This window comes from Geotrypetes seraphini, chromosome 8 (genome assembly GCF_902459505.1).
Source record: "Geotrypetes seraphini chromosome 8, aGeoSer1.1, whole genome shotgun sequence".
NCBI classification, from domain to species: Eukaryota; Metazoa; Chordata; class Amphibia; order Gymnophiona; family Dermophiidae; genus Geotrypetes; species Geotrypetes seraphini.
Genome location: NC_047091.1, coordinates 147,519,548 through 147,547,082, shown reverse-complemented (window position 1 = coordinate 147,547,082; position 27,535 = coordinate 147,519,548). Strand labels below are relative to the sequence as shown.

The 27,535-nt window shown below is 43.2% G+C and overlaps 1 protein-coding gene across 2 annotated transcripts in view; it reads right to left on the bottom strand.

The window, feature by feature from the left end:
* Window positions 1–27,535, bottom strand: part of SLC15A4 (solute carrier family 15 member 4) — a 104,089-nt gene that overhangs the window by 11,347 nt on the left and 65,207 nt on the right. The window contains exons 7-8 of one of the 2 annotated variants that reach the window (XM_033956333.1): window positions 10,230–10,388; window positions 4,900–5,338 (exon numbers count right to left, since the gene is read on the bottom strand). In XM_033956333.1, the coding sequence (XP_033812224.1) occupies window positions 5,331–5,338; window positions 10,230–10,388 (167 nt within the window). In that variant the 3' untranslated portion in view covers window positions 4,900–5,330. Of the gene's footprint in view, window positions 1–4,899; window positions 5,339–10,229; window positions 10,389–27,535 lie in introns of those variants that run through there. The other variant, XM_033956332.1, reaches the window with a different exon arrangement.

Sequence of the window (27,535 nt, the reverse complement as noted above, 5' to 3'; positions counted from 1 at the left end):
AGATTGTGAGCCCGCCAGGATATAAAGGGAAAAATGCTTGAATCCGTTTTAATAAAACCCTTAGCGTGCATACGCACTTCAAACTCCGTGATCCCTGCCTCCATGATCTGTGCTTCTGTGCCGCTGCATGCGCAGTAGAGTAGAACTCTGCTTGTGGTGGTTTCCCCATCGCCCTCCCTCGGCGACGCTGCAAGCATTACGCTGCCGACCGCATGGGTCCCTGCCCCACCCCCGAAAAGGCCCGCCGAAGCACCTGCGCATGCGGGAGAGTAGCCGGAGGCGGTCAAAGGTCACAGCGCTATCCTGTCAACTCCCAGACACAACCCACTCCTCCCGTGGCCCGGAACACCTACCCGACAACCCCGGACACCGAGCTCCACAGACACGCAATGTGAGTAAACCAGCTCCCCGTGACCCAGCAGAGGCCCCGCACTAGAGTGCGTCGGCACCTGATGCATAAGTCAACTCCCCTGGAGCCCGAATCCCACCAGTGCCAGACGTACCCAAACTCGTGCTACCACCCCAAACTCCCCCACCTCTGCTGACCTGCGTCCTGGCAATCCCGGCCCACAACAGCCGGCCTGGACCCGAGGCAGAGGAGACATCGGAACGCCAAGAATGCAACAGGTACTCTACTACCTACCAAAGTGGCCTCCGAGGAACAGGGAAGAACCCTGCACCTTAGAGGCACATGTTCTATACATCCCCTACCAGGCTCCACCTAGCCCTGCGCATACAGTTCCCATCTCCCGATAGGAAGCCCAGTTCTCCTTGCCTACTGCCACTTCCCCCTTGCCCCCGCTCAGACAGCAGCATGCTGGATGGGATAGCAGAGAGAGAGAGAAGATGGAATGATGCTGGATGGGGAGAAAAAGGTGGAAATAGGGAAGGCAAAAGGGGAAATGGGAGCCTGATTATGGGTAGGTAAAAGGAAGGGAGAAGGGCTACTGCTGGACAGGGGGAGCAGGGAAAGGGTACTACTGAACAGGGGGAGGTAAAAGGAAGGGAGAAGGGCTACTGCTGGACAGGGGGAGCAGGGAAGGGGTGCTGCTGGACGGGGGGGGGAGGTAAAAGAAGGGAGAAGGGCTACTGCTGGACAGGGGGAGCATGAAAGGGGTGCTGCTGGACAGGGGGGAGAGACAGAAACAGAGAAAGAAAGAAATGCCTAAGTCTACACATCTATTCTAGCACCCGTTAATGTAGCAGGCTAAAAAACTAGTACCTGAATAAATTCATGCAAACTGTTCTGAGCTCCCTTGGAAGAACAGTAAAGAAAAATGAATAAGTAAATAAAATAAAGGGTGGGTGGTGGGGGAAAAAGTATCTATTAGAATTTAGATAACTGCTGGGTACAGAGCTAATGCTCAGGACACTTTTAAATCAAGCCACTAAGAAACATATGCAAGATCACAATTAAAACACAGCCCACCATAGTATTCTGTGGATCTTACAATGCAGGTCACTCCTCATTTCAAGTCATTTAAAAATCTTTAAACATTTCCTATTATGCATTCCATTCTGTAAAACTAATTATAACAGGGAGGACCACCACTGTTTTTATTGCATATGTACTTGTTAACTTCCTACTAAACACACATTTTTAAAGACCAGTAGTTTCAACTTGGCTCTGAGCTTTTTTTTTAATTTTTTTATTAACCTAATCTTTTAAGTACCTTCCTCCTCCATATCCATCGGCAAAGGAACTGCCACATTTCACAAAATTACTACAAGAATTTCCTATTTAATAATCCTCTTTCCTTAACAGAAAGGTTCAACAAGACACTCCATTTTCCAACCTCCAGTACGATTACTTATTCATGGCTAGATGTACTTATTTTTAATTCAACAGAGATAATATGGATTTGACTAAACTTTTATCCATCAACGTGGCTAGTGTGCTTAATATTTCTGCAGTTCTATGCAAAGCATTTCTTATAAAAACTACCAAAACGCTGGAATGTGACCAAGACAACCCATAGCCTCTGAGTTGCAACACATCTTCTAAATAGCAGCAAGTTTTAAGCTAAAAGTTAGTGACTCTGTATTACCCAGCTTTACACACCCTATAGTAAAAAAATTGCTAGCAAATTTATTTTTTTTTTAAACTGCAGTAGCAACATAAAGTATTTATCTAATGGTAGTTAGGAAAAAAGTTCAATCAAGTAGTCTGCCTTAGTTGTTGAAAATGAAGGAAAAAAAAGCACCCAAACGGAAAAATATGCTCAAGATAAAAATGATTTCCCTCTTACTAAGACTCCTGTATTGGTATTGCTAGGTTTCTTACAGTTTTGTTCCTCAAAAATGGAAAAGGTTTCACAGCATGATTTGCCTTTGAGAGATACAATAATTTTTCTTGGCAAGGAGTCTGTAAGTCAATGAATGCTTAATATGCTTCAGTGGAGACTGCATCTGGGAAAGGACAGTCTGCCACTTATGTTTTAAATTAAAATTGCACATTTAGCTGTCAGATGAAAACAGCATATGGGAATCAAGTTCTACATAGCTTTAAAGTTTTGAATTACTATCGATACAGAAAACTGCCAAGAAAAAAAAAGAAGCAAAAAGCTATAAGTGACAAAGGTCTCACCTACAATGTTTGTTGACTCATTTCTACATCAAATGGACTAATATGGTTAACTGCAGAAATTCTGATCTACTACACAGTAACACTGTAGATGACAGCAGAAACCTGGGTTGGCCACTGTTTGAAACAGGATATTGGGCTTGATGGACCTTCGGTCTGTCACAGTATGGCAATTTTTATGTTCTTACGTGAGCCAAATATAGGACGATCGAGCCATTGTGACATCACTGATGAGGTTGGATCTTAGGCACTAGTGGAGTGAGGCTTTATGGCATCACAATCTGAGCTCTGGAATGTTGCTACTCTTCAGAGGAGTTGCCATACAGTGAGAGATCAGAGAAACTGGGCCTATTCTCCCTTGAAAAGAGGAGACTGAGAGGGGACATGATCGAAACATTCAAGATAATGAAGGGAATAGACTTAGTTGATAAAGTCAGGTTGTTCACCCTCTCCAAGGTAGAGAGAATGAGAGGGCACTCTCTGAAGTTAAAAGGAGATAGATTCCGTACAAACGTAAGGAAGTTCTTCTTCACCCAGAGAGTGGTAGAAATCTGGAACGCTCTTCCGGAGGCTGTTATAGGGGAAAACACACTCCAGGGATTCAAGACAAAGTTAGACAAGTTCCTGCTGAACCAGAACGTACATAGGTAAAGCTAGTCTCAGTTAGGACACTGGTCTTTGACCAAAGGGCTGCCTTGTGAGCAGACTGCTGGGCATGATGGACCACTGGTCTGACCCAGCAGCAGCAATTCTTATGTTCTTAGGATTTCTGCCAGGTACTTGGGACCTGGGTTGGCCACTGTTGGAAACAGGATACTGGGCTTGATGGACCAGTATCCTGGTGTCTGTCTGGTCTGTTACAGTATGGCAATTCTTATCTGCATGGTCCATCCAGTCTGCCCAATAAAATAAACTCAAATCGCATGTTAAAAACGTAACATATATATTCTGGATCTATCGCTGCTATTTTCTGGGTTCCCAATTACTGGAGCTGCTATTGAAGCCCACTCTAACCCACCCAGATGTGTCTAGACATGATCAGGGCACAGACTGTAGAAGTCTGCTAGGCACTGGTACTATTTTTTAGTTACTGGTCTTCATAGAACATAGAAGAAACATAGAAAAATTACGGCAGAAAAGGGCCATAGCCCATCAAGTCTGCCCTACAAAGGTTACCCATAGGTGGCATCACCTCTACACTACCCCCGTAGAGATCCGACATGGGCATCCCATTTTGTCTTAAAATCATGTATGCTGCTGGCCACGATCACCTGCTCCGGAAGCTTGTTCCAATGGTCTACCACTCTTTTTGTGAAGAAGTACTTTCTGGTATCCCCTAAGTACTTTCTGGTATCCCCTAATTTTATTTTGCTTCCATTCTCTTTCCATATAGGAATCTTTTGTGTTTATCCCACACATTTTTTTAAAATTTTGTTATCATTTTCAATCTCCACCACCTCCTCCTGCGGGAAAGCATTCTATTGTGTAAAGGGTGGAAAAAATATCTTTGCAGATTCCATGTAATGTACCCTCGGATTCTGAAACACAGAACACGGTATGCGCTGATCTGAGAGAATGTCAATTTCGAGAGTTGCATCGTGCATACTTTACCCGGGATCAGCTGCATAAATCAGGATCTAGTGAGTCTCCAGGTTGTCAAAAATGTTCTCAGCACATCCATTCCTTTATATATGCTTTTTGGTCTTGCCCCAAAATAAGGGATTTTGGGAGGAAACTTGTGAATTATGTGGCGCGCCTGTTACAGAGTCCTATCCCCATGGCCGGTCTGTTATTAGATAAATATTAAGCTTTTTGTCTCCCTCAGAATTTTAATTAATGCATGTGAAATCAATTAACACCCTGTGTGGTTTTTTGTTTTTTTTTGCAGATTCTTATTGGAAAATCAGTCCAATTGGCGCATTTTCACACAATTCTTCTAGGGGCCTGACAAAATTATATTGTGGGCTCGATGAAGACCCCTGCTCTAAAAAATAACATCAAATTTTTTGAAAAAAAATTTGAAGACTTTACAATTTCAAACGCTTCTGGAATGATGACCTAGTTTAGTCTAATGTAGTTTATTCAGCTTTATTGTGAACTGCATTGCGCTCTAATTTCTAGTGAAGATGCGGTATATACGAGGGGTGTTCAATAATTCTTCTAACAGTAGGAAAGAAGAGAGTTTTCAAAAAATTTTATTTTTCAATATAGTCTCCTGATAGCTCCATACACTTTCTCCACTTTTCCTGCAATGGCTTTTAAAACCTTTGAAAAGAATTATTCTGTTTGACCTTCAAACTAGGACGTCAGAGCTTCCTTGACGTCTTCATCACTTGAAAACCACTATTCATAGAGAGATTTATTCAAAACAGGAAATAATCTGAGGGAGCCAGGTCAGGAATGTAGAGTGGATGGTTCAGCTGCCGAAACCCACATTTTCAGATTGCCGCCTGCAACTGTTGTGACATGTGCACCGGCACGCCTGCTGTGAGAGTTTTCCTTGTCTTTTCTCCTTGATTGACTCCTGCAAAGCAATCATTCTGTCTGTTAACTCTCCCTGGTTATGGGTGTCTTGTGTGACATTAACACCAGAAACAAAAGTCTTTCATCATCCAAGACAGTTGCCATGATTTTGCCTGTAGATTTTTCTGTCTTGAACTTTTTTGGTGTGGGGGATGACTTGTGCTTTCACTGCATCAACTCCATTTTGGACTCAGGATCTCTGTGATAGACTCAAATCTCATCTCTAGTCACCTTAAGATGGGGGGGAAAAAAAAGTCACTTGGTTTTCACAGAGCATCTCCAAGTTCTCCTGATAGCACTGGAGCCTCGTGGCCTTCTGACATGGTGTCAGCATTCTTGAAACCCATCTTGCATTAACCTTGGACATACCCATTTCTTCAGCTATTCGGGAAACCTTAATTCATCTGACAAAAATTAAATTCTAGACTTTCTAAACTAAACTAAAGCTTAACTTTATATACTGGGTCATCAACCTAAGGAAGCTCGACTCGGTTTACAACAATTACATAAAAACTAAAGAAAGTAATAGCAAAGTTTCAAAGAGATTATTTTCAAAATGTTTGGCAAAAAGAAAAGTTTTTAGAAGTTTGCGGAAAGATTGGAAAGAACTGGGGATCCTCAGAATTAAGGGGAGTTCATTTCATTGTTAAGAAAGTTTAAAAGCCAGAGACTGACTAAAGATCTTAACTCCTTTAATTCCTTTGCTAGATAAAGAGAGAGTTTGAATTGCACATTTCTGTGGAAGTTACTTCCACAGGCTGTCCAGTGTGAGGGTCATCTACCCACCTTAAACTGCTTACTCCAAAATTTACTTTTAAGAATGATGGGGCAGACTCACCATAAACTGCAGTCATGCGTTCATGGACCTCCTTTTGTGAGAAATTTTCATCACTGAACCGTGCTCCAAATCTAGCAGTTTGTTACTTGATTCGCATGAGGACTCTTGACATTCTGTGCATGAGTAACCTTGAGACATGTCACAACTTGCTTGGCTACTTCCTTTCATACTCAAGTAGATAAATTATTGAATGCCCCTCGTAAGACTAAAGATTAAATTAGGATTAGTGCTTTAAAGACACTATATGGACTATTTCCAGGCAGTTGGGAATTGTTAAGTAATACAGTATAAACTACAAATATATTTTTATTTTATTTTCACCAAAATATTTTATTGAATTTAATATAAATAATTACAATTTAATTAAAAAAATACTACAATTTAGTAATTATAATACAAGAATTGTAAAATAAGCTAAATATCATCGCAGCTCAAGGTTGGCAAGTGGTAGCTGAAAGCTTTGCAAGGCTTGATGGGCTACGAATCAGTGTCAGACTAAAAGAGGAAGCAGAAACAGGATGCATCAAACTGGGGCCAGAAGTATCTAAACACAGACAGACAAGTCATGCCAGCCCTCTTGAAAATCAATCTGCTGCAATATTAACAGCATTTATTACTGGGCAGAACCTCTCGTGCAATAATATGTTGTCTAAACATTATTTATCACATTAAGGTGGCACCATTTAAGCCCCTAGACTGTTTCTAGAAATACCCTGACAGAAACACAGAAACATGACAGCACATAAAGGCCAAACAATCCATCCAATCTGCCTATCTGCAGCATCCACTATCCCCTCCTCTCCCTAAGAGACCCTATGTGCCTGTCCCACACTTTCTTGAATTTACACATGGTCTTTGTCTCCACCACCTCTACCGGGAGACTATTCCATGCATCTACAAATCTTTCTGTAAAAAAATATTTCCTTAGATTTCTCCCGAGTCTATCACTTCTTACACTTCATCCAATGGCCTCTCATTCAAGAGCTTCCTTTCAAAAGGAAAGACTCACTTCATGTACATTTATATCACTAAGGTACTTAAACGTTACTATCTTATCTCCTCTCTCCTACCTTTCCTCCAAAGACAAAAATAAAAGTGTTTCAGAACTAGTTCCATCGGGGGGGGGAAGGGGGGGAAGGACGGAGCCTGCGACGTACAAAGATGGCAGCCTAAGCGCACTGATCCTTTCACTCTGATTCATTAACCACCATTGTACCGGTTTGATTCCTATGAGAGATCCGATTTCACCAGATAATTTTTCGTTCTAGAAATTTCATGGATATCCTTTGCTTTAATAATAACAACTTTATTTTTATATACCGCCATACCACAAACAGTTCTAAATAGTTAACAGGGGAAAAGACTGTATACAGACAGCGACATTACAGAGAACTTTCAAAATTACATTTTTATGTTAAGTTTAGTCAAGTTTATCTGGAAGTGTTTTGGAAGTACATCAAGGCTGAAGTGGGGTCAGAGAAATTTGTCAAAGAGATAAGTTTTGATTGACTTCCTAAATGTTTGGTACGAAAGTGCGTTTGAGATGAAGTTGGTTAAACATTTGTTCCATTTGCCTGCTTGGAATGATAATGTTCTATCATGGTATCTCTTGTAGGTACAGCCCTTTAGGGATGGAAAAGCGAACAAGTAGGTACTGCGTGTATTAGTTGTGCCTGGGAATTCGAATTGGTGAGACAGATAGGTTGGGGATGAACCCAAGGCAAGCAAACTTAAAAATGACCCTTGCTTCCACAGGCAGCCAGTGTAGTTTTTTGTAATACGGGTTTACATGGTCTGATTTCTTAAGGCCATAAATAAGAAAGACTGCAGCATTTTGGATGATCCTCAGTCATTTGATGGTTTTCTTGAGAGATCCCAAGTATATAACATTGCAGTAGTCTAAGGTACTTAAGATCAGGGATTGAACCAGGAATCGAAAGGAGAAGAAATCGAAGTAATGTTTAATGGTACAAAGTTTCCATAAAGTGAGAAATATTTTTTGACTTGAGCATTAGTATGATCTTCAAAAGTCAGGCATCGGTCCAGGGTGACGCCAAGGATTTTGGTTGTAGGATTAATTGAGTAGTCTGATCCATTTAGTTTCAAGGAGGTGTTCACGATCTTGTTATTGGGACTTGCCAAGAAAATTTTGTCTTTTTCGGGATTCAGTTTTAATTTGGAATGCATAGTTCAATGTTCTACTTTGGTAAGGACAGATGAGATGAATTGTTCTGTCTCTTGGGGTCAATGAGGTTATGGGAATAATAATTGTTATGCCATCTGCGTATATGTATGATTTTAGTTTTAAATCAGATAACATATTTCCCAGTGATGCCATGTAAATATTGAAAAGTGAGGGAAAGAGTGGGGACTTTGTAGGGATTGGACCAAGCTTGAGAGTAGGTTCCTTTGCTGTAGACCTGGTAAGTACAGTTTCTTAGGAAACCCATGAACTAATTTAGTACCTGTCCAGAAATGCCGATGGAACCAAGGCACCTAAGCAGAATGTCATGATCAACAAGGTCGAAGGCACTGCTCAAGGCAAACTGCAGTACCAGGGTGCTTTTTCCCAAGAAAACAAATGGAAAAGATGGTCAATCATAGAGGCTAACACTGTTTCAGTGCTGTAATTTGTACGGAAGCCAGATTGAGAATCATGTAGAATGCTGAACTTTCTCTAAATATTTCGTGAGGTCAATGTTAACCAGACATTTCATTAGTTTAAGAAAGAATGGTATGTTGGCAATGGGTCTGTAGTTTGTGAATAAACTTTTCAGAATTTATACTCTCTCCTGTTTGAATGTATGCCGATTTGTAAAATTTCAATAAAATTTTGGAACAAAAAAAAAAAGAACTAGTTCCATCATAGGAATATATACAAACCTAGGAAGCCATGCTGGGCCATGTTTCTAGATTTGACCCTTTGACAGAAACAAGGATCAGGCTACAAGGCAAATTCACCAACAGTCATTCTAGCCCTGTAGAGACACTCCATTTTACTGCCATTATGAAAGAGTATATTTAATGACAAAAAAAAAAAAAGGAGAGAGAGAGTGTCTGAATTACGGTAATGCCCCCTAAATACCATGGAACAAATGTTCAAAAGCTAAAAGATCTTTAAATACTGCCTGTTGGGATATAAAAAGGGGGTTCAAAAATGTGCATACATATCACATCACATACAATTAATTAAACAAAACATTTCAGCGACCAACATCTACAATATATTAAAACTTCAATTCCCATATTTCATTTTACAAAACAAATACTTTTTCAGTAATTTCTTTAAATTGCATAAATTTCCCTGCTCCCAGATATATAGAGGGATCTATGTGCCTCTACACGAAAACATACCTGCCCTCGATACCTGCAAACGCAAGTGTTTAACAGGCAGAACAAACAAATTACCACGTTCCATAGAATGAAGATTTGGAAGGGGAACATATGGCAGAATACCTTGGTGCTAACCCATGTACACATATCCCTCTGGAACAGCACAAAGTAATTCTAATATCATGCACCATATCCATCCAGTTTTCAAGACACCTGAATGATATCAATTAGCATTCAGAGGACATCCTGGAAAAATCAGACCAGTCTGTGGCCCTAAAAAGCAGAAATGGTTAGTATCTGGCCCATTCAACCAAGCACACAGCATGGCTCAACAAGCATCAAATGCCTGACCAAGCATTTACTCATTTGCTAGTGCAATTTGGCAAAATCTAACTTTTTTGCATGGATAATACATTTTGTACAGGTCATTCTTTGCTAGAATATTTCTACCTAAATCTAAAAAACATTCAGTGACTTCATTAATAAATTCAGACCCTAGAAGTCATTCAGTAAGTCAAACTACATTCCTATCAGGCAAATCTTCTGCATTATAAAATTTGCAAATAAGGGTCTGCCCATTTAAGTCTGTTCATTACTTAATGTCCATTGAACACGTTAACCGGAACTGAATGCATTAATATGGTCTTAACATGGATGTAACAAAATTACAATGTATGCTAAGCAACTCATGGATAATAATTAATGCATGTTAGTACAAATCATGTTAAGCAATGTAATGTACATTTACCTGCAAGCAAATTATAATTTCCCACCACCTCAAAAGGTATATAGGCCTTTTTAATTGAAGCACTTCTAAAATATAGATAAGAGATATTTCTAGACAAGAAAATTTGAATTCTTAAGATACCAGGGTAGGAAAATCATTTTGTAATGCGGTAACTAAGATAAGGAATCAGAACATTAAGAAAATTAGCAACTATAATTACTCACCTAGATCTATATGACTACTCATCCATCCAATTGCTGGAAGTGATACCAATGCCAAGAGGCCAGAGCCAACAAAAGAACCGATGCCCGAGAAGAAAAAGAATAATCCCATAATGGCACTTTGCATGGATTTAGGAGCAGCTGAATATGCAAATTCTAGACCTATATTAAAAGAATAAAGGCAACATGATTGAGAGCACTTGAAATCCTCATGCAATGCCTTTTCAGTCATAATCAGTGTACAAGTATTTGACTTTAAATCCTCAAGACGTGTTGTTGATGGTATCATTTCTAACAACTGTCTCACAGTATTTATTTATTTTAAAAATTTCTACACTGCCTAAGACCTAAGCGGTTTACAAAGTAAACATACATAAATCATATATGCACGCATAATCAGTACAACATTATCTACTCACTCCTCCAAAGTATGCACTATGCACCAAAATGCCCAAAGATAGAGGCAGGGGAAAAAGTGATCAACCTGATGATCCGATGCAGAAAGCTTAGGAACAACACAATGTAGAAAAATAAAGACTGAAAGTGAATGACACGGGGCAAATTTGTCCCCGTCCCCGCAGGAACTCAATATCCCCGTCCCCACAAGTTTTGTCGCTCTCTCTGTCCCATTCTTGTAAACTCTGCCTTAACCACAGAAGCCTCGAATACTTACGATTTTAAAATGTTTGAGGCTTGTGCAGATGAGGACGGAGCTTACAGGAATGGAGTAGACAGAGGAAAATAATTCACAGGGACGGGGAAAAATTTGCCCCGTTTCATTCTCTAACCAGTAAAACATGCAAGGGAGATTTTATTTGATGAAACAAAAACCTTACATGGCCTCGTTTCAGCAGATGTCTGCCATCAGGGGTATAAACTCAGCATTCAATGGCAAGGTATTTGTCCCTCTCCCATCCCCACACACAAAAAATACCCACCATAGATCTTCAGCACAAACTGTAGCTTTGCCAGCGACAGTGAACTGTCAAGTATACTATTATCGGTTTAAAAAAATTCACTATGTGTTATCCTTATTTCTTTATAGATCTTTTATTCCATACTTACTTTCTTGCACTCTGACCAGCACAGCAAAATCTTATGGTAGTGTCAGGTCATCATAAAATTTGTTCCCATCAAGCCAGAACATTATGCTCTGAAGTTGCTGCACTGACCCTCTGGAATTTGATCCTATTAGATTCAGAGATATGCTGAAATCACATATCTTTGTGAAGTCCTTTCCTTTAATCAAATCTGAAATAATCTGTCCTGCAGTGTGTTTTCAACAAAATTAGCACTCGGCACTTGTTGCCTCCCACTCATTTTCAATACCTTGCAAGTATTACACAGACATGCTGTTCTTCGATAATATGTGGATTTATTAATGGCCGCAGCCGTAAATGCCCTACTACAACATCTACAAACAGCAAATACCAACATACCAAAACTTTCACCATGCACAATTTAGATACCAATGTATATCATCATATTATATATATACACAATAGGCACATCATATTGCTGCATCTCAGTCCTTACAACCATCAACTGATCCATGTCCTGCCCAGCGTCTCTGGCTGGGCCACCGTTGTTCTCGTGGGAGAGCCATTCAAGCTGCCCCGCCTTCTCCCCATCCTGTTCAAGGAGGGGCCCTCCACCTGTCGGTTGTTTGAGTCATGTCACACGGCCTCCCCAAGCCGGAAGACAAGCAAGCCTCCGAGTGCTTACCTCACTTGCTTGTGCAAGGCTATATGTCGCCACATCTTTTGCTATCAACAACTGTAACGTAGTATTAAGAACACAAACAGTGCCTCCGCTGGATCAGACCAGGGGTCTATCCTGCCCAGCAGTCCGCTCACACGGCGGACCATCAGGTCCAGGACCTGTATAATGATCTCTATCTATACCCTTCTATCCCTTTTTTACCCCTATCTATACCCTTCTATCCCTTTCTTCTTCAGGAATTCATCCAATCCCTTCTTGAACCCCGATACCGTACCCTATCCTATCACACCCTCTGGAAGCGCATTCCAGGCATCCACCACCCTTTGGGTGAAGAAGAACTTCCTAGCATTGGTTCTGAATCTGTCCCCTCTTAATTTATTCGAATGTCCTCTCGTTCTTGTAGTTTCTGAAAGTTTGAAGAATCTGTCCCTCTCCACTTTCTCTATGCCCTTCATGATCTTGTAAGTCTCTATCATGTCCCCTCTGAGTCTCCGCTTTTCCAGGGAAAAGAGCCCCAGTTTCTCTAATCTTTCAGCATATGAAAGGTTTTCCATACCTTTTATCAAGCGTGTCGCTCTTTTCTGAACCCTCTCGAGTATCGCCATATCCTTCTTAAGGTACGGCGACCAATATTGGATGCAGTACTCCAGATGCAGGCGCACCATTGTCCGATACAACGGCAGGATGGACTCTTTCGTTCTGGTTGTAATACCTTTCTTAATAATACCTAGCATTCTATTCGCCTTCTTAGAGGCCGCTGCGCACTGTGCCGACGGCTTCATTGTCTTGTCCACTATTACCCCCAAGTCCTTTTCTTGAATACTTTCACCCATTACCAGCCCTCCCATCGTATAGCTGTACTTCGGGTTTCTTTTCCCTACATGCAAGACTTTACATTTCTCTACATTAAACTTCATCTGCCATCTCGTGTTCTTTCTTATCTATATGCTGTGCCTATGACCCCACTCTGATTTTTTCCGCCATTGTTGCATCTATGACTGCGACTGGTTTCCCTTGGGGCAGGAGGGAGGGAACACCACGACGCTCCCATAGCAAGGGCCGAACTGCAGCTTCCGCTACAGTTCGGGTCGCCTCCCCTCGCTCACCCCACCCCCTGTACCTACATCCCTGACCCTGATTGCCCCTCCTCCTGAACCTATTACTCTCTACCCCGATTTTCCCCTCCCCTTCCTCCCTTTCCCTTCCCTCCCAGGCAACGGCCTCAGCCCTTTTGTTGCTGCTGCCCCCTATACGGTGGGGCGCTTGCCTTACTCTGTTTGGCAGTCCTATCTTATCCTTGGATTGTGTTCGTGCGGAGCTCGCTAAACTAAAGGTGGATAAAGTGGATTGGGTCAGATGGTGTGCATCCGAGGGAACTTAGGGAAGTTCTGGTGGCTTCGCTGTCTGATCTTTTTAATGCTTCTCTAGAATTGGGAGTGGTACTGGAAGACTGGAGAAGGGTCGATGCAGTCCCTCTCCACAAAAGTGGAAGTAAGGAAGAAGTAGGGAACTACAGGTTGGTAAGTCTACCTTCTGTGGTCAGTAAATTAATGGAAATGTTTTTAAAAGAGAATAGTGACATTTCTGGAATCCAGTGGATTATAGGACCACATGGATACACTAGAGGTAGGTCTTTGTCAGACAAATTAGATCAATTTTTTGACTGGGAGACCAGAGAATTGGATAGAGGGACAGTGCTAGATGTGGTGTATTTAGATTTTAGCAAAGCCTTTGACAGCGTTCCACAAAGGCATAATAAATAAACTGAGTGCCCTTGGTATGGGTCAGGAACTGGTTGAGTGGAAGGCGACAGAGGGTAATGATCAATGGAGATTGCTCTGAGGAAAGGGATATTACCAGTGGGTGCCTCAAGGTTCAGTTTTTGGACCTGTTCTTTTTTAACGTTTTTGTTAGTGATATTGCTGAAGGGCTGACTAGTACGAGAGCAAATAAAAAATTAAAGGCAATTGTTAAATTATGCGATAACCAGAACAGAGCTAGCAAAATCAAACGCAAGTACTCAAACATTGCCTGTTGGATAGTTCATCCATGCACAGTGCATTGTTCGGCCTTTAGTTGTGTGGTAAACATGAGGTCAAACAAGGACTCTCCATTGCAAGATTGCACCATCAAAGAACAATGTGCACTAGTGTACTTTCTTTGGGCAGAGGGAGTAAAATCTGTGGAAATTCACCATCAGATATTGACTCGATATGGATATAGCACCATAAATCAACAAAAGGTGTAACCAACAAAGGTTGCTCTGGTTGTCCATAAACACTGCATACACAAAAGAACATTGACAAGGCAGATGCCTTGATTAGAGAAGACCAATGGATAACAGTGTCAATTGGCTGCAAAATTTGGATTTCAGCTATGGATCTGAATTTGCCATAATGCACAATGACTTGGGATACAGGAAAGTCTGCACATGATGGGTTTCCAAACAGCTTACTGATCTGCACAAGCAACAGTATGTGGAGGTTATGACCTAGTTTCTGAGACAGTATGAAGATCTGAATATTCTGAAAGGAATTATCACCAGCGATGAAACATGGGTGCATCATGACAACCCAGAGAGCAAAAAAAATCATAAGAATAGCCTTACTGGGTCAGACCAATGGTCCATCTAGCTTAGTATCCCGTCTTCGCAGAGGCCAATCCAAGTCACAAGTACTTGGCAAAAATCCAAATACTAGCAGCATTCCATGCTACTGTCCCATGTCTATCTTAACAGCAGATTATGGACTTTTCTTCCAGGAACTTATCCAAACCTTTTTTTAAAAAACCAGCTACATTTAACTACTGGCAACGCGTTCAAGAGTAGAGAATGACACGGGGAAAAAAATCTGTCCCCATCCCGCAACCACCGTCCCCACCCCATCTCCCATCCCCGTGATCACTGTCCTCGCAGCATCCATACAAGCCTCAGTACAATATTTAGCTTATTCCTTCCTTATAAATCAAAGTTCTGGCTGCTGAACAAGAGCCTCTCCCTCCCCCCCCAATTGGTCTGGCATCCAACTTCTTCCCTCCGCTCCCCCCATAGTCTGGCATCTCTGTCTTCTTCCCTTCCAGCATCTTCTCCTCACTAGTGCTGCCCGATTCAGGAAAAAAATTTCGATCCAATTCAGCCTACTTAATTGGTTTTTCGATTTGATTTTCCTGCCCAATTGGGTGTTGTTTTTCAAACATCCTGGTGGGTTTATTTTATAGTCTCTTCATCCCCTTTGCATTCTCCTAGCCACACTGGCACTGTGGTGTAAACAAAAAAGACTTTTCCTCTCTCTGTTAAATCCTAGCTCACGTTTGCAGTCTAACACCAGCTCTGGCAGGATACACATTTCAAATCTGACATATTGTAATTACAAAATGGAAAATAAAATTAGTTTTTCTACCTTTTGTTGTCTGGTTATTGTTCAAATCTTGTTGGTCCCAGGCTCTGGTTGTCTTCTGATAACTTGCTTGCCAGGGTCTTCTTCTTTCTCCATTCTAACCATCCACCTGCCATTTCTGTCCTCCCCTTCCCTCCTCCGGAGGTCTGGCATCTTTCTTTTTTTTTGTCTCCATCCACAGATCCACCTTTTCTTAACTACCCTTTCATCCAGCATCTCTCCCTCCTTCCCCAACACTCCATGTTCCACCATCTCTCACTTTCTTTTCCCAACTACCCTCCTATCCAGTATCTCTATCCCCCCCACACACACCATCCCTTGTGTCCAAATTCTCTCCCTTTCTGTTCCTTCCCTCCCTAAATCCCAATGTCCATCATCTCTCTCCCTCTCCTCTTTAGACCCATTATTTCTTCCCCCCCAAAGTCTGGCATATGCACATCTCTTTGAACTCCCCTTCCCTCCCTCCGTGTACTTTTACACCAGGGACCCCCTCCCCTGAAGGTCTGTCCCCCCTGAAGGCCTGTCCCCCCCCTTGAAGGCCTGCCTGTCCTCCCTGGCCTGTCTCCCCGCCCCCTTAAAGGCCTGTTTCCACCCAAGGCCTGTTCCACCCCCTGAAGGACTGCCCCCCAGGCCTGCCTGTCCCCCCCCCCCTTAAAAGCCTGTTCCCCGTTAAAGGCCTGTTCACCCCTTGAAGGCCTGTACCCACCCAAGGCCTGCCCCCCCCTCCCCGAAAAGGCCTCTGTGTTCCCCCTGGTCTCCCTGAACCATTTACCTTACAGCTTCAGCCGAAGATAGCGGTTACAGCTCTTTACACTGCAGTGCTTTGAGCTGTTTCCTCTGCTGCGGGGTCCTGCCCCCTCCTCTGACGGTTTGGAGAGGCCAGGGGGAACACAGAGGCCTTCCGGGGGGAGGGGGGGTGCGCAGTCTTTTGGGGGGGGAAGTCCTTCAGGGAGGCCAGGAGGGAAGTCAGATGCAGCACTTCCCGACTGATCCTCCCTCCTTGCCCTTTAAAACAGGTGTGGCAGTGGCCAGCAAGAGCAGCGCTGATGCTCCTGCTTTAGAGGGCGAAGGGAGAGGATCCGAATCGGGAAGCTGATTTTTTAAAAATTTAAATCGATTCGAATCGATTCACCTGAAGTGAATTGCTGAACCGATTCGAATCGTGAATCGGGCAGCACTACTCCCCACTCTCTGTTCCCCATTTCCCTTCAGCGTCTTCTCCCCACTCTCTGTTGCCCATTTCCCTTCAGCGTCTTCTCCCCACTCTGTTGCCCATTTCCCTTCAGCGTCTTCTCCCCACTCTCTGTTGCCCATTTCCCTTCAGCGTCTTCTCCCCACTCTCTGTTGCCCATTTCCCTTTAGAATCTTCGCCCCACACTGTCTTCCACATTTCCCTTCAATGTCTGTTCGTTTCCTTTCCACCACCACCACCCTTCCCCCTCTCGCCACCGCCCTTCAGCACCCCCTGTACGGTCCTATCATCTCCCTCCCTCTTATCTTTGTGGCGCATTACAATGTAATTTGTGCAAGCCGCCGGAGCCTGCCTGAAGTTGCGTGCGTCTGCGGGCGGAAGTTTCTCCTCTGAAGCAACTTCCGGTTGCCTTTACTTTTTGGATTTACCCTTGTAAAATTTGCCTCCTACAGATAATACTAAAGTCTGCAATACAGAACACATCCTGATGGTGTGAACATGAGAGATTTGCATACCTGCCACTTCCATGATATGTATATCTCTCATGCATATTCATTAGGGTTATCTTGAAAACCCAACTGGCTGGGGGTCCCCCAGGACTGGGTTGGGAACCACTGATCTAAATTCAAGAAAGCATGGGACAGGTATGTGGGATCTCTTAGGGAGGGAAGAGATAGTGGATGGGCAGAATGGATGGGCCATTTAGCCTTTATCTGCCATCATGTTTCTATGTTTCCTTGTCAACTTCTTAAGCTCTCCATTCCTTCTTTTCCTTAGAATAATTTTAAAACTCATCTTACCATAGGCCTCCTCTTGTATCTCTTCAGTTACCTTGCTACATTTTGTTAAATGTAAACCGCTTACATAATTTTATAGGCAATATAATAAACTTGAAATATGAAAATGTGAAAACTGAATAAGGATAAGGGTAAAAGGCTGTATATCAAATCCTTTCTATAGTACAGCCAAAGCAGTTTACATTTATTAGATGCTTGTACTTTCTCTATTCTTAGTGGGCTCAATCTAAGTACGGTACCTGGGGGTAATGAAGGATTAAGTTCCCTAGGTTCTGAGCCCACTTCCACCACTCCACATTCTTGCACACCATACTGGTGTCTTCATTTTTCTACATTATGTTGCTTCTGACTTTCTGCGCCAGGTTATGTTGCACTGATTAAAGCTATATTTTCATTACATTTTATTTTCCATTTAAAAAAAGAAAAAAAAATTATCAGTTCTCTGGAGAACTACAGTCTATATCATCAAAATACTATCAGACAGCTTATTCTATCCTGTATCAAAAGATGATTTCATTTTATTTACAGATTTGACAAATGTTTCAGTGCTGGATTCTAACATTTGACCATTAGATATCAACAGAACAACAGTCTTCAAAACATATAATCCAGGACAGGTTCTATGGGCTTTCATCTGTAGCCAGAGAAGCTCTAGGCTGTCAGAAGTAACTGATAAAATTTCATACTAACTCAGACAGGTTGATTGGAAATTAAACCCTCTAGCGGCCACAGCCATGTAACATTACTGTGATTGCTTAAATAATTCTTAAACTGAAGGACATTACAGAAGATTTAAAGGCATGGCATTTTATTAAAAAGGTGCCAAATGTGGAACGAATTACAGTGGTACCTCGGTTTACGAGTGCATTGGTATGCGAGTGTTTTGCAAGACGAGCAAAACATTCGCAAAATCGGCGCCTCGGAAACCGAGTTTGCCTCGATTTGCGAGCAGTGCTCCCGCAATCCGGCATCCCCCTGTTCGCGTCGCACCCCCCCTCCACTGCGATCTGAAATTCCCCAGCACCCACCCGAACATGCTGCTTACCCCCATCTGGCCACCGACACCAATGCACAGGACATGCCGGTACCTGAAGATCTGCGTCTTCTTCTTTGCTGGGCTTTGAGCATCTGCGCATGCTCAAGGCCTTCGAGTTCACGCTCTCTCCGAGATTCTCAGAGATCTCGGAGAGAGCGTGAACTCGAAGGCCTTGATCATGCACAGATGCTCAAGGCCCAGCAAAGACAACGATGACGCAGATCTTCGTGCACCGGCACTGGCATGTCCTATGCGTTTGTGCCGGTGGCCAGATAGGGGTAAGCAGTGTGTTCGGGTGGGTGCTGGGGGGGTTCAGATCACAGGGAGGGGGGAGGGGTGCGACGCGAGCGGGGGGATGCCGGATTGCAGGGGGGAGGGTGGTGGATCATGCGGGGGGGGCCTTCGGGGGAAGCAATGCTGGTTCTTGGGGGGGGTAGAGCAGCACCACTGGCCTCGGGGGGTGGGGGTGGGTGGGAACGTATCAAGCGAGTTTCCCTTAGTTCCTATGGGGAAACTCGCTTCGATATACGAGTATTTTGGTTTACGAGCATGCTTCTGGAACGAATTATGCTTGTAAACCAAGGTACCACTGTATTAAAAAATATTTTCAGTTTTCCTATAAACAAAAGCTTAGGGCTCCTTTTACAAAGGTGCGCTAGCGTTTTTAGTACATGGAAAAGATTAGCGCGTGCTAGCTGAAAAATTACCGCCTGCTTAAAAGGAGGCGGTAGCGGCTAGCACGCGCTAAAACCGCTAGCGCACCTTTGTAAAAGGAGCCGTTAAGTTCTGCTTTTCTCAAAAACATACAATAAATAACAAACGGCGTGCGCTAAATCGCTGCCCACGCTAGACCTTAACGCCAACATTGAGCTGGCGTTAGTTCGAGCTGGCGTTAGTTCTAGCCGCGTAGCGTGGGCTAAAATGCTGCATGCGCTAAAACCGCTAACGCAGCTTAGTAAAAGGAGCCCCAAATCTAGCATACAAAGCTATTCAAATATAGCAATTGTAAATTAGGTAACTTAAGCTCTCTCAAATTTCTTATGACTTAGTGCTCGTTTTTAGCGCACGCACTGGATTAGCCTGCGCTATAACACGTGCTAGCCGAAACACTACCGCCTGCTCAAGAGGAGGTGGTAGCGGCTAGCGCGTGTGGCATTTTAGCGTGCACTATTCTGCGCGTTAAGGCCCTAACACGCCTTCTTAAAAGGAGCCCTTAGTTAAAAGTACTGTTTCATCATTTTAAATAAAAAAAAAAAAAAAAAAACACCACACAACCTAAACAGGGTGATTATCAGAAAATAAACATCTTCTATTTTTTTTTTTTTGCATTAAAATACAGCACAAGAAAAGGAGGTGAACAAATTACAGCCCCCCAGGAGGTGGGGGGTGAAGCAAGAGAATGTTACTTCTGTCTAAAAGGGATACAGACATCCAAGATGATCCTCTTTCTGTTCTCTGGTTTGGGGGTTGGGGTTGTGAAACCATTGAGCCCACCGATTTGCTTGTTCCTCCCACCTGGGCTGCAATTCCAATATTATCCACAAATAAAAAGATTTGTTCGCCACTGCACTAGAATATGACTGAATGAATATACAGTCAAGCTTAAAGTAAGGTACTTATATGGACAGACTTAAACTCCTTTGCTTTTACATCTTGGATTTTTCATTTTGATTGGAGCTCACGTCCTCCTTTCTGCTCGTTCACCTCTGAGGCTCTGTTACGCCTTTACTCTTTTAGTATTCTTTAAGCACATACTGCAGGAAAAATAACGTTGACATAACTTGTCTTCCAAGCTATTTTTGGCTTAGAATGAAAGAACAGTACAAGCAGTAACTGAACATTCCTAATACCAATGACACTGTATAACAGAACTGGAATGTGGTTATCTTGACAGGCCACTCATTCATAAGAACATAAAAATAAACTTACTGGGTCAGATCAATGGTCCAATCTTCATGGTGGCCAACCCAGGTTACAAGTACCTGGAAAAACCCAAATAGTAGCAACATTCCATGCTTTCGATCCAGGGCAAGCAGTGGCTTCTTCCATGTCTATCTCACACCTTTTCACTGGCATCTTAAGGCTAACTATATTTCAGATATCATGGCGATTTCCTAAGTAGCTTAAAATTTAAGCTCTACTTGACATAAGAGTATAAAGTGATTTGCCCAGGGTCACAAAGACCAATCAAGGCTTTGAACCCTGGCTTCTCTGGTTCTTCGTCCACTCTTCCTCATGGTTATAACAATAACAACAGCAGCAGCTTTGTTTATATCCCATCATACCTTTCAGTTCAAGACGGTGTACAATAAGAGGTGCTGATAACAGCGAGATAATATCGATTGGAATTGGTAAGGGGAAAGTGGGCGGTTATGTGGTTGGGCAGCATATGGGGTGGGAGGGGGAGGTAGGTGTTGAACTATTTTGGAGATTCAGACGAATTTGTCGAATAAGTGTGTTTTTAGTGATTTTCTAATACGTGGTATGTTAATGAATTCAGGATTAGGTCGCTTAGGGTGTTCCATATCCCTGCTTGGAAGGCGAGAGTCCTGTTGAGGAATCTTTTGAATCGGCATCCTTTGGGGGAGGGGAATGTAAACAGGAGTGTTCTGCGTGGGAAGCGGAGTTTGTCCTGTAAGATGAAGTGTTTCAGGAGGTAGGTGGGAGTGGTGCCGAGGAGTGTCTTGTAGCAGAGGCAGCCAAATTTGAAGATTATTCTGGCCTCGATGGGTAACCAGTGAAGTTTCTTGTAATATGGGGTGATGTGTTCAGATTTTTTCAGGCCAAAGATTAGACGAACAGCCGTGTTTTGGATTAGACTCAGTTTCTTGATGGATTTTTTGTGTGACCCTAGGTAGATTATGTTGCAGTAATCCAGTGAGCTCAAGATCAGCGACTGGACCAACAATCTAAATGAGTCTAAATGATGCAAAATCAAAGAATGGTTTTAGTGTGCGTAGTCTCCATATAAGTGGAAGCATTTTTTGATTAGGATGTTGGTGTGAGCTTCGAATATCAGTTGTTGATCTAAGGTGACTCCTAGGACTTTAATGGTAGGATCGATTGGGAAGTTTCTTCCATTTATGTTGATGGAAGGTTCAGCGGGATTGTTCGGAGGGGAGGCCATAAATATTTTGGTTTTTGGTTATCAACAAGCAAAGAAATCTCCAAGCCTAACTGCTTGCTCACTCCACCCCTGAAGTAGGTGCAACTAAAGGGATATCTTCAGGTCATATAGCAGTGGTCCCAACCCTGTCCTTGAGGACTACCGGGCCAATCGGGTTTTCAGGCTAACCGAATGAATATGCTTGAGAGAGATTTGTATATAATGGAAGCAACAGGCATGCAAATCTACTCCATACATATTCATTAAGGCTATCCTGAAAACTCAATTGGCCTGGTGGTTCTCCAAGACAGGGTTGGGGGACTACTGTCATACAGAATTACCCCTAAGCATCTGTCCAATAAATCAGTTCTACTGACTGTATTTCTAAATTCTAACTTTTCTTAGTAGATACTTATCCAACATTTTACACACAAAAGATGAGTTGACTAGAGTCAAATCTCAGGTTCCTAAAAAGACACTATGCATTCTTGCCTTATAAGCAGCAAAGCTATAGCTCACACTTCAAAACAAGGGCAACATGACACTTAAAATAGGATGGATCATAGATCATCATGGTCCAGCTTTCTTGTTTCTGAAGTGTTTATGAAGGTGGATCAATGGGTTGTCAGATAACAGAACTATCAAAAATTCTTAGTACTTCAAATTCTTATCCATTCTGACTTTGAACTTTGTGGCTCTATTAGAAGTGTAAAATTTAAGAATATAAGAATAGCCTTACTGGGTCAGACTAATGGTCCATCATGCCCAGTAGCCCGTTCTCAAGGTGGCCAATCCAGGTCACTAGTACCTGGCCAAAACCCAAGGTGTAGCAATATTCCATGCTACTGATACAGAGCAAGCAGTGGCTTCCCCTGTGTCTTTCTCAATAACAGACTATGGACTTTTCCTCCAGGAACATGTCCAAACCTTTCTTAAAACCAGCTACAATTCATTTTCCTCCTGTTAATGAAACACTAAAATATGCTATTTAAACCTACCCATCCTAAGCAGAGTGTATGACTCAACTCAGTGTGACATGTCAGGTCAATCCTGGCTTTTAAGCTTTCAAGTCATCACATATACCGTATTTTTACTCCATTAAGACGCACCTCACCATAAGAAGCACTCCAGATTTAGAGGAAGAAAACAAGGAGAAAAACCCCCCATTCTGAACCAAATTGTGCACCCAGCCTCCCTCACTCCTTGCCAGGCTCTGCACCCAACCCCACACTCATGCCAGGCTCTGCACCCTGTCCCCCCCTTCCCTGACCTGTAACCTACCACTCCCTCACCTCTGGTGGTCTAGTGGATGGCTGGGACTCATCCCAGCCGACTAACAATTTTTCCTCCCCCCACCCCGATACTACTTTTTAAAACATGGCCCGCCTGCCTTTCCTTTTAAAACACCCCATTTCCTTTTAAAACACCACAGTACCTTTATAAGCGCTCCTTAAGCTTGGTGGTCTTGCGAGTCACGCGAGAACTGACGCAGTCATTCTGAAAGCAGTGCGGACCCAGGCAGCAGTGCAGACAGCACACTCCTGCTGGCCCATACACCACTGGACCACCAGGCTTAAGGGGCGCTTAAAAGGTACTGTGGGGCAGGGGGGCATTTTAAAAGGAAAGGCTGGCGGGCAGAGGTGTTTTAAATAGGTACCGGGAAGGGGGTGGGTTTGTCATCTTCGCTCTATAAGATGCACCCACTTTTCCACCCCGTTTTAGGGGGTGGAAAAAGTTTGTCTTATGGATCGAAAAATACGGTAGTTCTGCTGCCATTTAAAAATGTGGCAATAAGACTGGGACAATTATTAAGATATACTAGAATGATTCATGATTGAGTTGGAAAATCAAAACATAAGAACATAAGCAATGCCTCTGCTGGGTCAGACCTGAGGTCCATCTTGTCCAGCAGTCCGCTCACGCGGCGGCCCAACAGGACCTGAGCAGTAATCCTCTATTTATACCCTTCTATTCTCTTTTCCAGCAGGAAAATGTCCAATCCTCTCTTAAATCCCAGTACTGTATTCTGCCCTATAACGTCCTCTGGAAGCGCATTCCAGGTGTCCACCACACGTTGGGTAAAGAAGAACTTCCTGGCATTTGTATTGAATCTGTCCCCTTTCAACTTTTCTGAATGCCCTCTTGTTCTTTTATTTTTTGAAAGTTTGAAGAATCTGTCCCTCTCTACGCCCCTCATGATCTTATAAGTCTCTATCATATCCCCTCTAAGTCTCCTCTTCTCCAGGGAAAAGAGACCCAGTTTCTCCAATCTCTTAGCGTACGAAAGGTTTTCCATCCCTTTTATCAGACGTGTCGCTCTTCTCTGAACTCTCTCGAGTAACGCCATATCCTTCTTAAGGTATGGCGACCAAAATGACACAGTATTCCAGGTGTGGGCGCACCATCGCCCGATACAGCGGCAGGATAACTTCTTTCGTCCTGGCTGTAATACCCTTCTTGATTATACCTAGCATTCTATTCGCTCTCTTAGCGGCCGCTGCGCACTGTGCAGTCGGCTTCATTGACCTGTCCACCATTACCCCCAAGTCCCTCTCTTGGGTACTTTCATTCAATGACATCCCTCCCATCGTATAGTTGTACCTCGGGTTTCTGCATCCCACATGCAATACTTTACATTTCTCAACGTTGAACTTCATTTGCCATTTTGTCGCCCATTCTCCTAGTTTGTTCAAGTCCCTTTGCAATTCCTCACAGTCCTCTTTAGTCCGAGCTTCCCTAAATAGTTTGGTGTCATCTGCAAATTTTATTATCTCACACTTCGTCCCTGTTTCTAGATCATTTATGAATATATTAAATAACAGTGGCCCGAGCACCGAGCCCTGCGGAACACCACTCGTGACCCTCCTCCAGTCAGAATAGTGTCCCTTCAACCCTACCCTTTGTTTCCTACCTGCCAACCAGTTTCTGATCCATCTATGTACGTCTCCGTCCACCTCATGGTTCTTCAGTTTCCGGAGTAATCGTTCATGGGGCACCTTGTCAAAGGCTTTTTGGAAATCAAGGTATATGATGTCTATGGGGTCATCTCTGTCCATCTGTTTGTTAATTCCTTCGAAGAAGTGTAGTAAGTTGGTTAGGCACGATCTCCCCCTGCAGAAACCATGTTGGCTGGTTATCAGAAGTTTGTTTCTTTCCAAGTGATCATCGATGTTTTCTTTTATCAGTGCTTCCGCCATTTTTCCGGGAACCGAGGTCAGACTCACCGGTCTGTAGTTTCCCGGGTCACCTCTTGATCCCTTTTTAAAGATGGGCGTGATGTTGGCCGTCTTCCAATCCTCCGGGATCACGCCTGTTTTCAGGGATAGATTGCATATTTGCTGCAGTAGTTCTGCTATCTCCTCCTTTAGTTCCTTCAGAACCCTTGGATGGATTCCGTCCGGACCTGGAGATTTGTCTATTTTTAGTTTATCTATCTGCCTGCGCACGTCTTCAAGGCTCACTTCCATGAATGTTAATTTTTCTGCTTGATTTCCATTGAAGAATTGCTCAGGTTCTGGTATGTTGGTTGTGTCTTCGTTTGTAAATACAGACGAAAAGAACATGTTCAGTCTTTCCGCGACTTCTTTCTCCTCCTTCACTACTCCCTTCCTGACTCCATCATTCAGCGGTCCCACCTCCTCCCTAGCTGGCTGTTTCCCTTTAACATATCTGAAGAACGGTTTGAAATTACGAGTCTCCCTGGCTAACTTCTCTTCATACTCTCTTTTAGCTTTTCGAACCACACAGTGACATTCTTTTTGATACTTCCTGTGCTCTATCCAGTTTCCTTCAGTTTTGTCCTTTTTCCATCTCCTGAATGAATTTTTCTTATTACTTATCGCTTCCTTCACTATTTTAGTCATCCATATCGGGTCCTTTATTCGACTCTTTTTGCTCCCCTTTCTGAATCTGGGGATGTACAGATTTTGCGCCTCGCTCACCGTATCCTTGAAAAAAGACCAGGCATGTTCTACCATCCTCCATTTCTTGGAAGTGTTCCTAAGTTTCTTCCTTACCATTTTCCTCATTGCTTCATAGTTTCCTTTTCTGAAGTTGAAAGTTGTCGCCATGGTTCTCTTTCCTTTTGGTATTCCTGCTTCAACCTTGAATTTGATCATGTTATGGTCACTGTTTCCCAACGGTCCCACTACTTCCACTTCCTTTGCTGGTCCCATTAACCCATTTAGGATTAGATCCAAAGTGGCATTTCCTCTCGTCAGTTCTCTAACAAGCTGCTCCATGAAGCAATCTTGTGTAGCCTCCAGGAATTCTGTTTCCCTAGCGCATTTTGAGTTTCCAAGACTCCAGTCTATCCCGGGGTAGTTGAAATCTCCCATAATAACTGTGCAACCGTTTTTGCATTCTTGTTTCATCTCGGCTTCCATTTCCTTATCGATATCTCTGGTTTGCCCGGGTGGGCGATAGTATAGGCCCATTTTTATTTCATGTCCCTTTCTACCTGGTATTTTAACCCATAGCGATTCCAGCTTGTTGGTCGTCTCCACTGTATCTATTCTTGTCGATTGTATGGTTTCTTTTATGTATAGGGCTATTCCATCTCCTTTCTGTCCTGACCTGTCCTGGCGATAGAGCTTAAATCCCGGCAGTGCTGTATCCCATTTGCTTTCCTCATTCCACCATGTTTCAGAGATTCCAATGATGTCTAAGTCTTCTGCATTGGCCACGGCTTCTAATTCCCCCATTTTGTTTCCTAGGCTCCTTGCATTAGTATATATGCAGTTTAGATCCTGGCATTTAAGTGTCTTCATTTCCTTTCCCTGTGTTTTGGTCTTTAGTGTCTTCTCTTTTGGTACACTCCTTCTAACCACTTCTTCTGGGTTAGTCGACTCCTGTAATTTGTCCTTTGTTTCTTCCGAGCCTTGCATTCCCTTAGTATCATCACGTGATACCTTCTTCCGAATCATCGACGCTAGGTCGACTGTCGGCTTTCCCCTTCCTCTTAGTTTAAAGCCTGTTCTATTCCTCTCTTGACATTGTTTGATAGAAGTCTTGTTCCCGCCGCGCTCAGGTGCAGTCCATCTCTCCTGTAGAGCTTGCTCTTGCCCCAGAACGTTGTCCAGTTCCTCACGAAGTGGAATCCTTCTTCCTCACACCATTTCCTCATCCACGCATTTATTGATTGTAGTTCCTCCTTCCTTTTCACATCTGCCCTCGGTACCGGTAGGATCTCTGAGAACGCTATCTTCTGGGTCCTCATCTTCAGCTTCATTCCCAGGATCTTGAATTGTTCTATCAGCGTGCTCCTTCTGTAATCTCTCCTGCTGACATCATTCGTCCCGATGTGGATCATCACTGCGGTCTATTCCGTCTCCGCTCCTTCCAGGATCTTCCCAATTTTGTCCACGATGTCCTTGGTTCTTGCTCCTGGGAGGCAGGTCACCAGTCGATCCTCTCTCCCTCCTGCTATGTGGCTGTCCACATGCCTTAGGATCGAATCTCCCACTAGGATTGCTGACTTTCCCTTTTTCAATTTTCGCTTCGGTCTCAGGTCAATGTCCCCGGTGTGTTTCGCTCTTTCTTCTTCTGGGCATCGATTAGCCAATTTCTCTCCCTCTTGTGGTGCTCCTCTGTGGGTGTCTTCTTTGGGGTCATCTGCTTCTTGTTCTCCCTTCCGTGTTGGTGTTGGTATATCTTCATCTTTCATCTGAAGTTTATCCTCTTCCACCCTCCTCCTGTATGCCTCCTCAATGAAATTCTCGAGTTCTCCGACTTCCTCTTCGATGTGTCTCTCACTCATGAAGTCTTCAGCTGTCTTGACTGGGTCCTCTATGGTGTAGAGTTCTTCTAGCTCCTGTATCTTGTCCTCTAGTCGCTTGACTTCCTTCTTCAAGCTTTTCAGCTCCTGGCACCGACCGCATACATATGACTGTCTCCCACGAGACATGATACATGATAAAACGAATTGAGAACTATGCATATACAATGAAAAGTACTATATTAGGTCATTGCTTAAAATAACCCCCCCCTAAAAAAAAACAAACAAACCAGAAAAACACACATCAAGGTGTATATAGTAGCATTGCCTTTGTCATATAAATTG